The sequence below is a fragment of the Sarcophilus harrisii genome, chromosome 2 (genome assembly GCF_902635505.1).
Source record: "Sarcophilus harrisii chromosome 2, mSarHar1.11, whole genome shotgun sequence".
Classification (NCBI taxonomy): domain Eukaryota; kingdom Metazoa; phylum Chordata; class Mammalia; order Dasyuromorphia; family Dasyuridae; genus Sarcophilus; species Sarcophilus harrisii.
This window is the reverse complement of record NC_045427.1, coordinates 180,227,509-180,240,269: the sequence shown is the minus strand read 5'-3', so window position 1 is coordinate 180,240,269 and position 12,761 is coordinate 180,227,509. Positions and strand designations below refer to the sequence as shown.

General features: G+C 30.1%; 1 protein-coding gene across 2 annotated transcripts in view; it reads right to left on the bottom strand.

Moving 5' to 3' along the window:
* Nucleotides 1–4,495: 4,495 nt before the first annotated feature.
* ACP1 (acid phosphatase 1) overlaps nucleotides 4,496–12,761 on the bottom strand; it is a 36,203-nt gene continuing 27,937 nt past the window's right edge. For both annotated transcript variants that reach the window (XM_012539912.2, XM_012539913.2), the window contains exons 4-6: nucleotides 9,902–9,963; nucleotides 6,039–6,144; nucleotides 4,496–5,888 (exon numbers count right to left, since the gene is read on the bottom strand). In XM_012539912.2, the coding sequence (XP_012395366.1) occupies nucleotides 5,811–5,888; nucleotides 6,039–6,144; nucleotides 9,902–9,963 (246 nt within the window). In that variant the 3' untranslated portion in view covers nucleotides 4,496–5,810. The remainder of the gene's footprint in view (nucleotides 5,889–6,038; nucleotides 6,145–9,901; nucleotides 9,964–12,761) is intronic.

The following is a 12,761-nucleotide window of genomic DNA, read 5'->3' as shown; positions in this document are numbered from 1 at the left end:
TGAAGTTTTTTAAGAGGAGACTAAGAAAATAAAATAAGAGTTAACATTAATATAGATTGTTTTAAGGTTTATAAAGCAATTTACAAATATTATTTCATTTTATCCTTACAACAAGCCTGAGAGGCAGATGATATTCTCCCCATTTAACATTAAGAGCCATCAAGTAGCTTTCCCAAGACCCTACACCTAGTATTTGAAATTGGATTTGAACAGAAAATTTCTTGACTCCATTCCAACATTCTATTCACTATGACACTTAGTTGAACCTAAAAAAAAAAAAAAAAGAAATACACTTATTTGTGAGTACGAATAAACCAAATAAAAAACCAAAATCTAGAAACTTTGTTTAAGAAACGATCTATCTGTATCAATCTATGGCAATCTATGTACTCCAATTTATAGCTTTAAACTTTATCATATTAAGTTTATGATTTTAATATTCTAACCAAAACAGATAAGTTTGCCTAGGAGTGGTTCTATAGGATCTACTTTCTACATCAAGACGGGGAGACCATTTTTCTGCCAAGGGCCATTTGAATATTTATAAACATCATTCATAAGCCATACAAAACTATCAACTTATAGAGTTCAAGTGGTGGGAGGTTGTTCTATTTAGCTTTCAGCTCAAACCTTATATTCATTATTTATGAATATGGTTAATTATACAGGCCTTATCCTGACCACAAGCCAGAGATTCCCCATTCCTGTTCTACATCTATGACAATGGAATAACATTTTGAATTTACACTTTACTACCCATGTGGGAACTGTCCTTAAGAAAACTGTCCAGAAGAATATTTATACCTAAACAAATACATATCAAGGAAAGCAATAATGAAACAAGAGTTTCAAAAATAAACTTTCAAAGCATCTTTAAGTGGGGAAAATGTCCAAAGAATGAAAAAAAAAAAATCAACTAATAATTTGTAATTAATTATCAATCTACATGCCTATTTTATCATTCCTTTAAACAGCCTAATATACACAACCTGGGTAATCCAGTTAAAAATGAAAAAGAGATTGGGAAGGAACCACGATGGTGGAAAATAGGAAGCAACTCAGCACAATTCTCTCAAATTTTCCATCCAAGCAACCTTAAAATAACACCTCAAATCAAACTCTGGAGTAAGAGCCAACAGAAGGGTAGATGAGACATTTTTCCATCTCAGAAGGTTGACAGGAGAGATCAAGGAGAGCACTAAACACTGGCAGCTGGATGAGAGCAAAGTTCTTTATTGGGTAAAGACCAGAGCACAGTCAAGGAGAACAATTAATATATTTCTTGTTAGATCAAACCGCCTTTAAAGCAATGAAACTACAGACTCCTATTACCAGCTCTGATAACAGAAACATAAAAACTTGAAACTTGGAAAGTGATACTTCTAGTCCAGGAGCAGATTGAACTTTAACAATGTTAAGAAATAGTCTGGGAAAATGAGCAAAAATAATGATAACAATAATAAAAGTACTTGATCATAAAAAGTTACTAAGATAGAATCAGAAAAAGAATAAAAAAGTAGAAATAGGAAGAATCAAAATACAAATTTAGAAGACATTGATGTCAACAGCCACCAGCAAAACTACAAAGAAATATATGAATTGAACACGTCTAACAAGAATTCCTGAAATTGATCAAAAAGCATCAGCAAGTACTATCTGTAACAGGGATAAGGTAGAAGTCTTTCAAATATTATCAGGGGGTGAGGCAAGGATGTTCATTATATTAGTACTATTCAATATTGAATTAGATATGCTAACTATAGCTTTAAGACAAGAAAAAGAAACTGAAGGAATTGTATGTAACTAACAATGAGGAAACAAAACTTTCACCCTTTATAGATGAAATAATGGTACACTTAGAGAACCCTAGAGAATCAACTGAAAATGAGTTGAAACAATTTTTTCTATAATCATATGAAAAAATTCTCTTAATCACTACTTATTAAAGAAATCCAAATCAAAACAATTCTGAGGAGGTACCACCTTACACCCCTCAGATTGGCTAAGATGACACAAAAAGATAAATGATAAATGTTGTAGGGGACGTGGGAAAGCTGAGATACTAATGCACTGTTGGTGGAGTTATAAAATGATCCAATCATCCTAGAGAACACTCTCCAACTATGCCCAAAGGGCTAAAAACTCTGCATACTCTTTGACCCAGCAGTATTGGGTCTGCATCCTAAGGAAATTATAAGAGGAGAAAGGTCCCACACATGTAAAAATGTTTGTAGAAGCACTTTTTATGGTGGCAAAGAACTGGAAAATAAGTAGCTGCCCATCAATTGGGGAGTAGCTGAATAAACTATGGTATATGAAAGTAATAGAATATTATTGTTCTATAAAAAATGATGACCAAGCTAATTTTAGAAAGATCTGGAAAGATTTATATGAACTGATGCTGAGTGAAACAAGCAGAACTAGAAATACATTTTACACAGTAACAAAAATGTGCTATAGTCAACTATGAATGACTTGATTCTTCTCAGTGATTCGGTGATCCAAGGCAATCCCAATAGACTCTGGATAGAAAATGCCATCTGCATCCAGAGGGAGAACTATGGAGACTGAATGTAAATCAACACATACTATGTTTACTTTTTTTTTTTCCCCTTTTTCTTGTTTTTTTTTTCTCTCTTGATTTTTCCCTTTTCTTCTGATGTTTCCCTCCCAACATGATTCATAAAGAAATTTGTACATAAAAAAATTAATTTCCCTGTATAACCAGAAAAAAAAATTTTAAAATATGAGTCATTCCTCAACTGAAAAATGATTAATATACTGTTGGTAGAGATATGAACTGAGCCAAGCATTCTGGAAACTAATTTGAAACTCTGCCTCAAGGACTCTAAAACTATGCCCATCCTTTGAATAATCAGTACCGTTCACAGGTCTGTATAAAGAAATCAAAGAAAAAGGAAAAGGACCTATATATACAAAAATATTTTTAGCACCCCTTTTTGCAAGGGAAAAGAATTAAGAAATTGAGGGGATGGCCCACCAAATGTGGACTTGATGAACAAATTATAATAACATGATTGTAATGAAGAAATACTGTTGTGCTATAAGAAATAAGGAACAGAATGCTTTCCAACAAAACCTTGGAAGACTTAAATGAATTAAAACAAAATGAAGTGAGCAGAACAAGAGAGGACTGTATATAGTAATAGCAATATTGTATGATACTCAACTGTAAATGATTTCACTATTTTGAGCAATACAACTAAGACAATTCTTTAAGAACTTAATGAAAAATGCTATTCCCCCTCCCGAAAAAACCTGAAAGATTGTGAGTTAAGATTAAAGTATAATTTTTTTTACTTTCTTTTGCTTGCATTTTTTAAACATGAATCAAAAACTCAAAATTTTTTTTTCAAATGAGTCTAAAAAAATAAATAATAAAAAGAAAATGAGAAGGGAATTTCAGATCTTTTTTTCAATGTATCAATTATGATTTTTTTCATTTTTATTTTTAAAAAAACTATTACATATTGGAAAAGTCGGAGAGAATGAGGAAGAGATAACTGGACAAACTTGGTGATATAAGACTTCAATAAAAATCTGTTTAAGGGTTTTCACAAATGATTCTATATAGCACATTTTCAGTCAAGATCTCTTCAAATTTCTCCATGCATATAAAAATCATATAAGGAGATAATGATCAGTCATTCTCTATTAATATTTAATAGAGGGATAAAATAGGGAGACACAGAGTCAACAGTGATGCTCTGTCACTATTAAGGAGATCTCACAGGAAGTCCATAGGGGCGAAAAATTTCTTAATGATAATGAGGTTCTCAACCTGACTGTAAATGACATTAGGTAATTATATGGATTCCTGGAACTCCATAAGGACTACTCAATGTTATCCACAAGTGAACAAAGAACATATATTGCTAAGGTAATACATGCAGTTAGACACCAGACTAAATTATTATATCAATACTCAAGAGTTTAAATAGTTGGTGAAGGTGTATAATGATCTGGGTTTATAATTTAATATGAAAAGAAAAAAGCCATTTGGGAATTGAACAACACTTTTTAGCAATCCCAAGACATATTTTTATTATTTTTTTCATTAAGATACTCTAAATAATGTCTCATTGTAGCACATCAGAGAACACGATAATTTTAAGATAAAGGCTACAGATTGATCAAACAGTAGTGAAAAGAAATATAGTAGCTATGAGTAGGGTTACAGAGATAAGAAGGTCAGATCTAAAAAAAGACAAAGAAGAGAAGAAAAAGGAATCAATGAGGAAGGCCAACATAGCTCTCCTAATCTCTTTCATATCCCAGTGAGAATTACTGCCATACATGGACAAGCCATCAGCAGCATTTGCTAGTTTTATTATCCCTGCTCTCTTGTTTAATCCTTTTTTTTCTTCTCATTAGCTAGTTTCAGAAAATTACTTTTTGTCAAATGAAAACCATCTTAACCTCTTCCTTTAAAAGTGAGAGACTTTCAGAGACTTCTTCAACTATGTGAAAGCAATTTGTTTATAATTTTTATTCCCTAGTTTCAGAGGTCACTACATATACATTACAATTCACATCAACAAAATTTTCTTAAAATCACTATTACATTTTTTTTTTCATTTCTTCAGCAACATAAAAAGTTAGGGATAAGACCTATCTCAAGATCCTTTTGTAAATTTTTATTTATTTTTAAAACAATTAAATTTCATGAAGCATCCAAATGAATTTAAAAGTGCAATGCCTTCAATGTGATATTATACACATCGTACAAATTTACTAAACACTGATGAAAGAAAATCTAAGACACTCTTAAGTACTATATTTTAACTATATTGTGTTATTATTATTATTATTGCTCCTTTTGATCCCAATTATTCAGTTTATTTCATTATTCATGCCTGTGTATAGTTGAAGTTTCAGATAATGTTGAAAGCAAAATAACTCATCTCAAATTGATAATATAAGCATCCACATGACATAAAACATAGCAAAACGTTGTGCTTCATTTTCTAGAAACCAAAAATTTGAGGAAGACAATGGAAGTCAAAGAAAAAATAAAATGACTTTTCTTTAAAATAAAATTCTTATATACATGGCGTCCCAAAAGATTTAATGACTTAAAACTGTATTATCACTTTTGGGATACTCTGTAAAAAGATCAGGAGACTAATCAGGTCTTAGAGATTACATAATAATTTCCTCTTATTCCCTCACCTTAAAGTGTAATTGTATAAAATTCACATTACAAATTCCCATGTTTATTTTAAAAGACAGCCAAAAAATTAAAAGATGGTAAAGGTGAATGGAAAAATATTTATTCATCATTAAAGTATTGCCATCAAACAACTGCTGAGACATTAAAATACATTTTTCTTTAACCTTTCACAATGACATCAATTGTTTTCTATTGTCTAGGGATAAAAAGGTAAATGGTTTCATTATCTGTTAAAGATTTCAATTTGACATAAATGAAGCTGTCACAAAGTAAAAAGCTATTGAACAATGATTTGTTGAGGTTTCTTAGTTTTCATATGCAAATTTAGTTTGTTTCACTATATAATTAATTCATTTTAAAAACTGGAGGCACAGATTGGGAGTTCTTCTTAGTTTGACAACTATAATTGATTTCATCAAATAATCTTCCTTCAAAAATAATTTTCATTACCTTTTAAAATTAGAACATATGTGAGATTTAAATAAATTGAAGAAAACAATGATAGTATCCAATGCAATACATTATTATTTTTAATAATACATCCACCAATATACATACATCATTTTTAAGTCGATGTCAATCACTATTGTCCTTTAGCAATAAATGAGAGTGAGCCTTAATGAGATTTTTCCAAAAATGCTTTGCAGCACCTCAAACATTGCTCGTATACAGTCTCAAAGTCTGAGTCTTTTCCCTAAAAACATAAAAAGGAAAAAAAAAAGTATTGTTTAAAGTACAGTTATTTGAAAGTTGTCATTCTATAAGGAAGAATAAAAAGGTATGTTTGCTTTCTTAAAGCCCAGAAAAAGAAAAAGTGAAGTTAGGAAGTACAAATGATACTTACATAATATGGATCTTCAATGATAAGTTGTTTCTGTGGATCATAGCTTCCAAGAAGTTCAATTTTAGCTTTGCAGTTTTTAACTTGATTAACTTTTCTATTCAAATCTCTGTAAAATTAAAATCTCAACTTAGTTTTTAAAGCTACGGTTTCAAATTAAACATGGATATCTGCTAGGATATAGTCAATCTAGCATATAAAAATCTAGCAAAGTGATCTGGTTTTAAAGCCAAGTAAATATTTAAGAAAACTGTATCTTTAAAGGAAATACAAAAACTACTGTGTAACTTGTAATAACTCATTGCATTTTTACTGGCATTCCATCTAAAAAATAGATTTTATATAAAACATTTAAAAAGTTGTGATCCTTAATATCAAACATTGGCAATGATATTCAAGAAGACAGAAAGGCATAAACTATTCCCCCTTTCTTTTGTGTCAAGCAGATGGCACAATGAGAAAAAAAAATTGCAAAGACTGAAACAAGTTAACTTCAAACAATGTTAAGAGATCATCTGATTCAGCTCTTGCTTCTGGGATCTGTAACTAAACCATTCATAAAGATGGCTATCAATATTATTTTTGAATATTTTTAAAGAGTATCTCAATATATTCTTTGCTACTTTTTATCATCTCATTTTTCTAATTTCTGATATCTAGTAGGATATCCTCAACTCAAAGTAGTATAACCATGAAAGGAGGATCATCACGTCACCCAATTAAATGAGCATCAACTAATTTTTTTTTTTCAGTAGACTACAATTATATTCGCATCTTTCTTATACTGTTTTCATCTCTTTGCTTTCTTTTGTTTGGCATTTAATATCCAATAAAATTTTGAACATCTCTAGCTCTTCTTTTCTGTTAACTTGGGTGCTAAAAATAATTATCTTTAGGTTTTTTTTCAATCATATTCTAACCCAATTAAAGAAATTATGGTGACTATTCCCTGACTTTTGCATCAACTGTAAACTCTATAGCTTCTTTATTATACTTTTTCCAAATTGTTCTTTAATACAATTTTCAATATTTATTTAAGGAAGTTAATTTAGGACTATTTCAGAATTCCTAGATTTCACCACTAATTCTTTTACTCTATTTAAATAATAAAGAAATCTAGAAATCTTGAAGTTCATCAATTCTAATTTTTTCAGTTTCTTTTAGGAAAACAAATCAATCTCTGCAAGAACTACATTACAAAAGTCAAGTTTTTCTACACAAACTGAAACTACAGTTGATGAAAAAAACTTAGCTGATAAAAGGCATCATTATAATTCAAGATAGCAAATAGCCCTTTAAAAAAAAAAAAAATCACCCCTTGTAAGTTAAAAAGTATTTTCCTTGATTGAAAAGCTTTGAGGAACTACCAATGTGAAGTCATTCTGTCACTCTCTGGGGCCCTTGGTTTTCTCCTTTTTCAAATCAAAGGATTTGAGTACATGAGTTCTAGATCTCTCTTACCTCATGATCCTTTTCACCTATCTTGCCCAATGTATTTTATGTGGCAATGTCTCTCTATTATTAATGTGCTTGTCTTGTTTTATTTTCTTCTAGTATACAAAATGCTCTAGGAAGATAAGCAGGAATTAGGTGGTTTGCAGGAAGATAAACTATTTTTTGAGGAGGAATATTTAGCTTTTATTTTAATTATTTTTCTTTGCAGTATAAGACATAATGAAGCCTTTCCCTTCTCAAATCGTAAAATATCTGGCATTTAAGAACACTTCACTTTCCTGAAGATATCTTAATAATCTCAAATATATTTTTGAGGATATTGATATGTACTCCACATATAAGAACAAAAGACCAAAAAAAATCCCATTATTTTAAAGCAATTACGAAAAAGAGAAAACAAAATAACTTCTACCTAAGTAGTGATAAACTGGAGGCTAAGTAAAGAACATTCTCAGTTTACAGTATGATTTTAAAGGAACAAAATAAAATTTAAAATGAGAATACATAATATGTAACATTTTTGGTTTGCCTTACTGCTTTTATGTACGTCATAGGAGTGATTTCACACAACAAACATTCCCCTGCAATAAATACTTGAAATTATTCAGATCTACATTTTCTTGTCAAATGCATAGGAGACTATGGAGTTAAGTCTGAATACAAAGGAAATAAGTATATATGGATAATAAGAACTAACACTCTAAATAAGTACTTTACAAATATTACTGCATTTGATTGTCACAACAACCCTGGAAGCTAAATGCTACTAGTAGTCTCATTTTATAGATGAAGAAACTGAGGAAGTAAACAGAGGTCAACTGACTTGCCCATAGTCACACAGTTAATAAATATGTGAAGACAGATTTAAACTCAAATGCTCTTTGACTTGAAGTCCAGCACTCTATTCCCTGTACTACTTAGCTGTCACTGACATCAAACTACTTTAAAAAAAATGTTACATGTTTAATATGAAATGGGGTTTGTTATTAGAAGTGTTTATTGTTTTATTTAGTAAATATTAAAATTATCATTGAATACTCTACGAATTATATATATTCCTTTTGAAAGCTGAATAAGGGCAGCTAGATGGTGCAGTGAATACAGTACCAGTCCTAAAGTCAGGAGGACCCAAGTTCAAATCTGATCGCAGACACCTAATACTTTCTAGCTTGATCCTAGCCAAGTCATTTAATCTCAATTATCTCAGCAAAAAAAGAAAAGATAAATAAAAATTTGAAAATTTATATTAATTAGCCAAGAATAAAGTTAGTATTTCCAAATAATAATAGCAGTACTTAAGAGTATATATACAAATCATCTCAATGTAACATAATGTACTTTTGCACTTTTCTGCAGCAATTTATTGTAGTGAATTCCCAACTGATTGACACACGCAATCTATCATATAGTAAACTTTGAGAGTTGTAAAACTGGGAAATTCAATTTGCAGTAAATTTGATGATAAGCCTTTCCAAATTTATCTATACTTAGAATGAGATAATCAATCATCAAGTTCATTCTTAAAGCCTTTCTAAGCTTAATATAGGATCTTAGCAGGCTTTGATGATGGACTTTCCTCTACAAACTGGGTTAACTTTAGACAACAGAGAATTCCCAAAGTCTTACTATCTAATTTAGAACTATAATTTAAAGTTAATAAGGAAAAAAATCAGAGAAATCAGTTTAAATGTCATTTAACCAAATATACAGACAGAATACAACTTAAGAAAAATGAAATATCATGGTCTCTACTGTAAATATTGACTTGTGTTGCCATGATGTTTAACTACAATGTTCATAAATGTTATAAAAACCCATTATATTTTAAGACAGATTTCAACAGTTCTGTTCCCTCTATACCTTAAAATTCTTAATAATAAAAGAACAGAATTATTTTTTTAAGCAAATATTGCTTGATAACATAATCAGTATAATGGTAAGGATTTCAAGAATGTCTAATGATTCATTATTTAATGTGAAGTTAATGCAGTTGTCAATTCTCCTTTTATCAACTAAGACAAATCATGTTACAAGATGGGAAAAAGGAAGAGAAGGGAAACTGCAATGCCCATGACTCATTTTATCAACATCATACAACTCCAATACAGAAAGCATAAATCTTCTTATATAAAGCAGTGAAACACAACCTGCCTTTCTTCAAATTAAATCAGACTAATTGAACTTTTCCTTATCTTAAAGCATGCATCTTCTTATAAATATGCTTATCTGCCAATTTTTAATTATTCTCGGCTTGTTACGATTTGAAAATCATACTCTGTACATTATGACCCCATCTTACTGGAAAACAAAGATTAAAAGTCATTGTTGGCAGTGTATCATCTGACCTATTTACTGGTGTTAAACATAAGTGGAAATACTTTTAAAACATCATTGTTAGAAAATGTGATTACCTCAGATTGCTTTCATCCATACATAGTATATAATCAAAAGTCAGGAAATCTTCTTTGGTAATCTAGAGTTAAGCAAAAAGTAAAAAATACAAGGTTTAGCAATTAATTCTATCTAGTGGACTTGTTCCTCAGTATGCATATTATCATCTACATGAATTACTCATTAACATAGTAATGAATAAATAGCTCTAAGAAATCAGAGTACAATAAATGAAAGGGCTTAAATAATACTAGAAATGTGACAATTTTCTTGAGGACTGTAAAAGTGGCCATATTCCCCTGGAGTGGAAAAGTTAAATGTAAATATATATAAATAAATAAATGTAAATATATATATATGCATTCATACTGCTATGGTGAAAGCAAGAAGAACTTGGAATAAGAAGTGCCCCTTGAGCTGTGTTTTGAAGACAAGTTAGTATGAGGTAGAGATCATGAAATAGATTCTACACATCGATGGTCCCCCTGTGCAAAGGTACAGAGAGAAAAATAAATAATGAATAGCCCACAAGTTGAATTGAACATCAAGTGCATAATGAACAGTAATAAAAATTAAATTCATAGAAGTAAGGGACTTAAAATGTCTAGCTAGAAGATTTCATATTGTATCAACTAAGATCCAGAGAAAATGTTGGAGTAAAGGAATAATACTCTATCATATTATAAATTCTATGATGGTAGGGCTGTTTTACTTTTATCATTGAATCATTACATATGAGATACAAATTTATATTTAATACCTTTGGATCCAAGGAGTTTAATAAATACCGAATTAAACTGTCAGATCTGTTTTTAGGAATATCAACTGGGTAGCTGAAATTGAGAACAGAATGCTGATAGGACTGACTAGAAGTCAGGAGTCCAATTTATAGGAGTCCAATTTATAAGTATAATAATAATTGATCTTATCTATTTAGCCCATTGCAACTCTCAATATTTTCCTCAAAAATGATATAGCATCAAATATGTTAAGTAGTATAATTATTTACATAAGAGGAAATTGCGGCTGATATTAGCAAATTAGACTTAGCCAGTCATAAGGCCAGAAAAAGATAGTTTAGACCTTCAAACCAAGTGTTCTGAATTCAGTTTTCCTTTTACTACCTTATATTGCCTATTCAATATGTATAGAAAAATATAAAATTTTTTTCTTCATTTCCTATATTAATTTGTTTCCTAACAATTATATCCATTCAATTATTTACCAATGAATGCATATTCTAAAGTAATATAGCAGGATGTAGCTACATAGCACAGTAAATCTAGCCTCAGAAACTTATTAGCTATGTAATCTTTAGCAAGTTAATAAATCTTTGTTTATCTTGCATTCTTCAACTGCAAAGTGGGTGCAATACTAGCACTCATCTTCCCAGGTTTGTCATGAGGCTAAAGTGATATTTATAAGATCCTTAATTAGCCTTTTTATAAGGCCTCATAAAAAGTAGTGCTATATAAATGAAATGCTACTATTATCGTCAATAACAATAATAATGTTAATACAAACCTTTTGAAATTCAAGGTTTTTGTTGTATTTTGTTTTTTTTAAAGGACTGTGGATAAGATTACTTGAAATATGAAATATAAGTGAAATATATATATATATATCATGTATGTGATAGATCATTACATCAAAATAGTATGGGTACACGAACACAAAGTCACATGAAAATCACTTCTGAGATGGCATAACATTATCTTAAAGCTCCAGTCATTAGAAAAGAGTCTATATAATTTCCAGACTTAAGATACTCTGGTCAATATAACAGTCAATTATGATTCTAGAAGACAAGAAGCATAATTTTTACTTTAAGCAGTAATATAAACAACTAGAGATACTTTAACAGGAAACAGATTTTCAAACACAAGAAATGTATGAATCTGTTTTGTTTGATTACACTTATTTCTTACTGAAATGTAATGCGTAATACTATATAAAAACTAATCTCAAAGCTGAGAAAACCTGAGGTTCAAGTACTACCTCTGACATATGCCAAGCAGTCAATATAAGATCTAAGTATTCTAGGCAATTCTTTTAAGACTGTAAGTTGTAGAGAAGGCACATTAGTATGTACATTAGCAGATTTCTTACCTAGAATTTTCTAAACCAATGAAGTCAGCCAATAACACTGTATGAAAGATATAGGTGCAAAGAAGATAATCTAGTGAATGAAAACCTATTAGACTATAAAGTGCTGATGATAGAATTTCAGTCATATTTCTCATTTGAACAAAATAATGAATACATTTTTGTAACTGCTAATTAATACCAGACGTTTATAACTTTATTAGGTCATGGTTGCCTTTAGTAGTCTAGAGCAAAGCTTCTTAAACTGTGGGTCATGATCCTATATGGGGTCACATAACTGAATATACAGGTCATGAAAAATCTGGCAACAGAAAAAGGTTTCTGAATGCAACAACCAAAACTTAATTCAAAATCAAACATATAGTTAGTAAGAAGTGTTTCTGGCAGTGCTTGCCCATGTTACATTGCATAACTTCATTTTAGCCTTGGTCTGAATACACAGCATGAACTTTACATGGCCAGAAACACCTCAGCTCAGATTTGAAACAGGATCATGTAATAATTTCTTGGGTGAAAAGAAGTCTTAAGTGGAAAAAGTTTAAGAAGTCCTGACCTAGAGAAACCTATGGACTCCTCAGAATAAGCAATTATATTTAAATATAATTAAAATATTTTTAAAAGGAAAAAAATCCATAGGTCCAATATTAACTTCTTTCAACTATTTTTTTTTTTTAATTTTGGCATCTTTATCATCATTACACTAAATATATTAATACTATCTTCATAAAATAGTATTCTGATGGCTCATTGTATTATGGGGTCTGTCAAGCTATG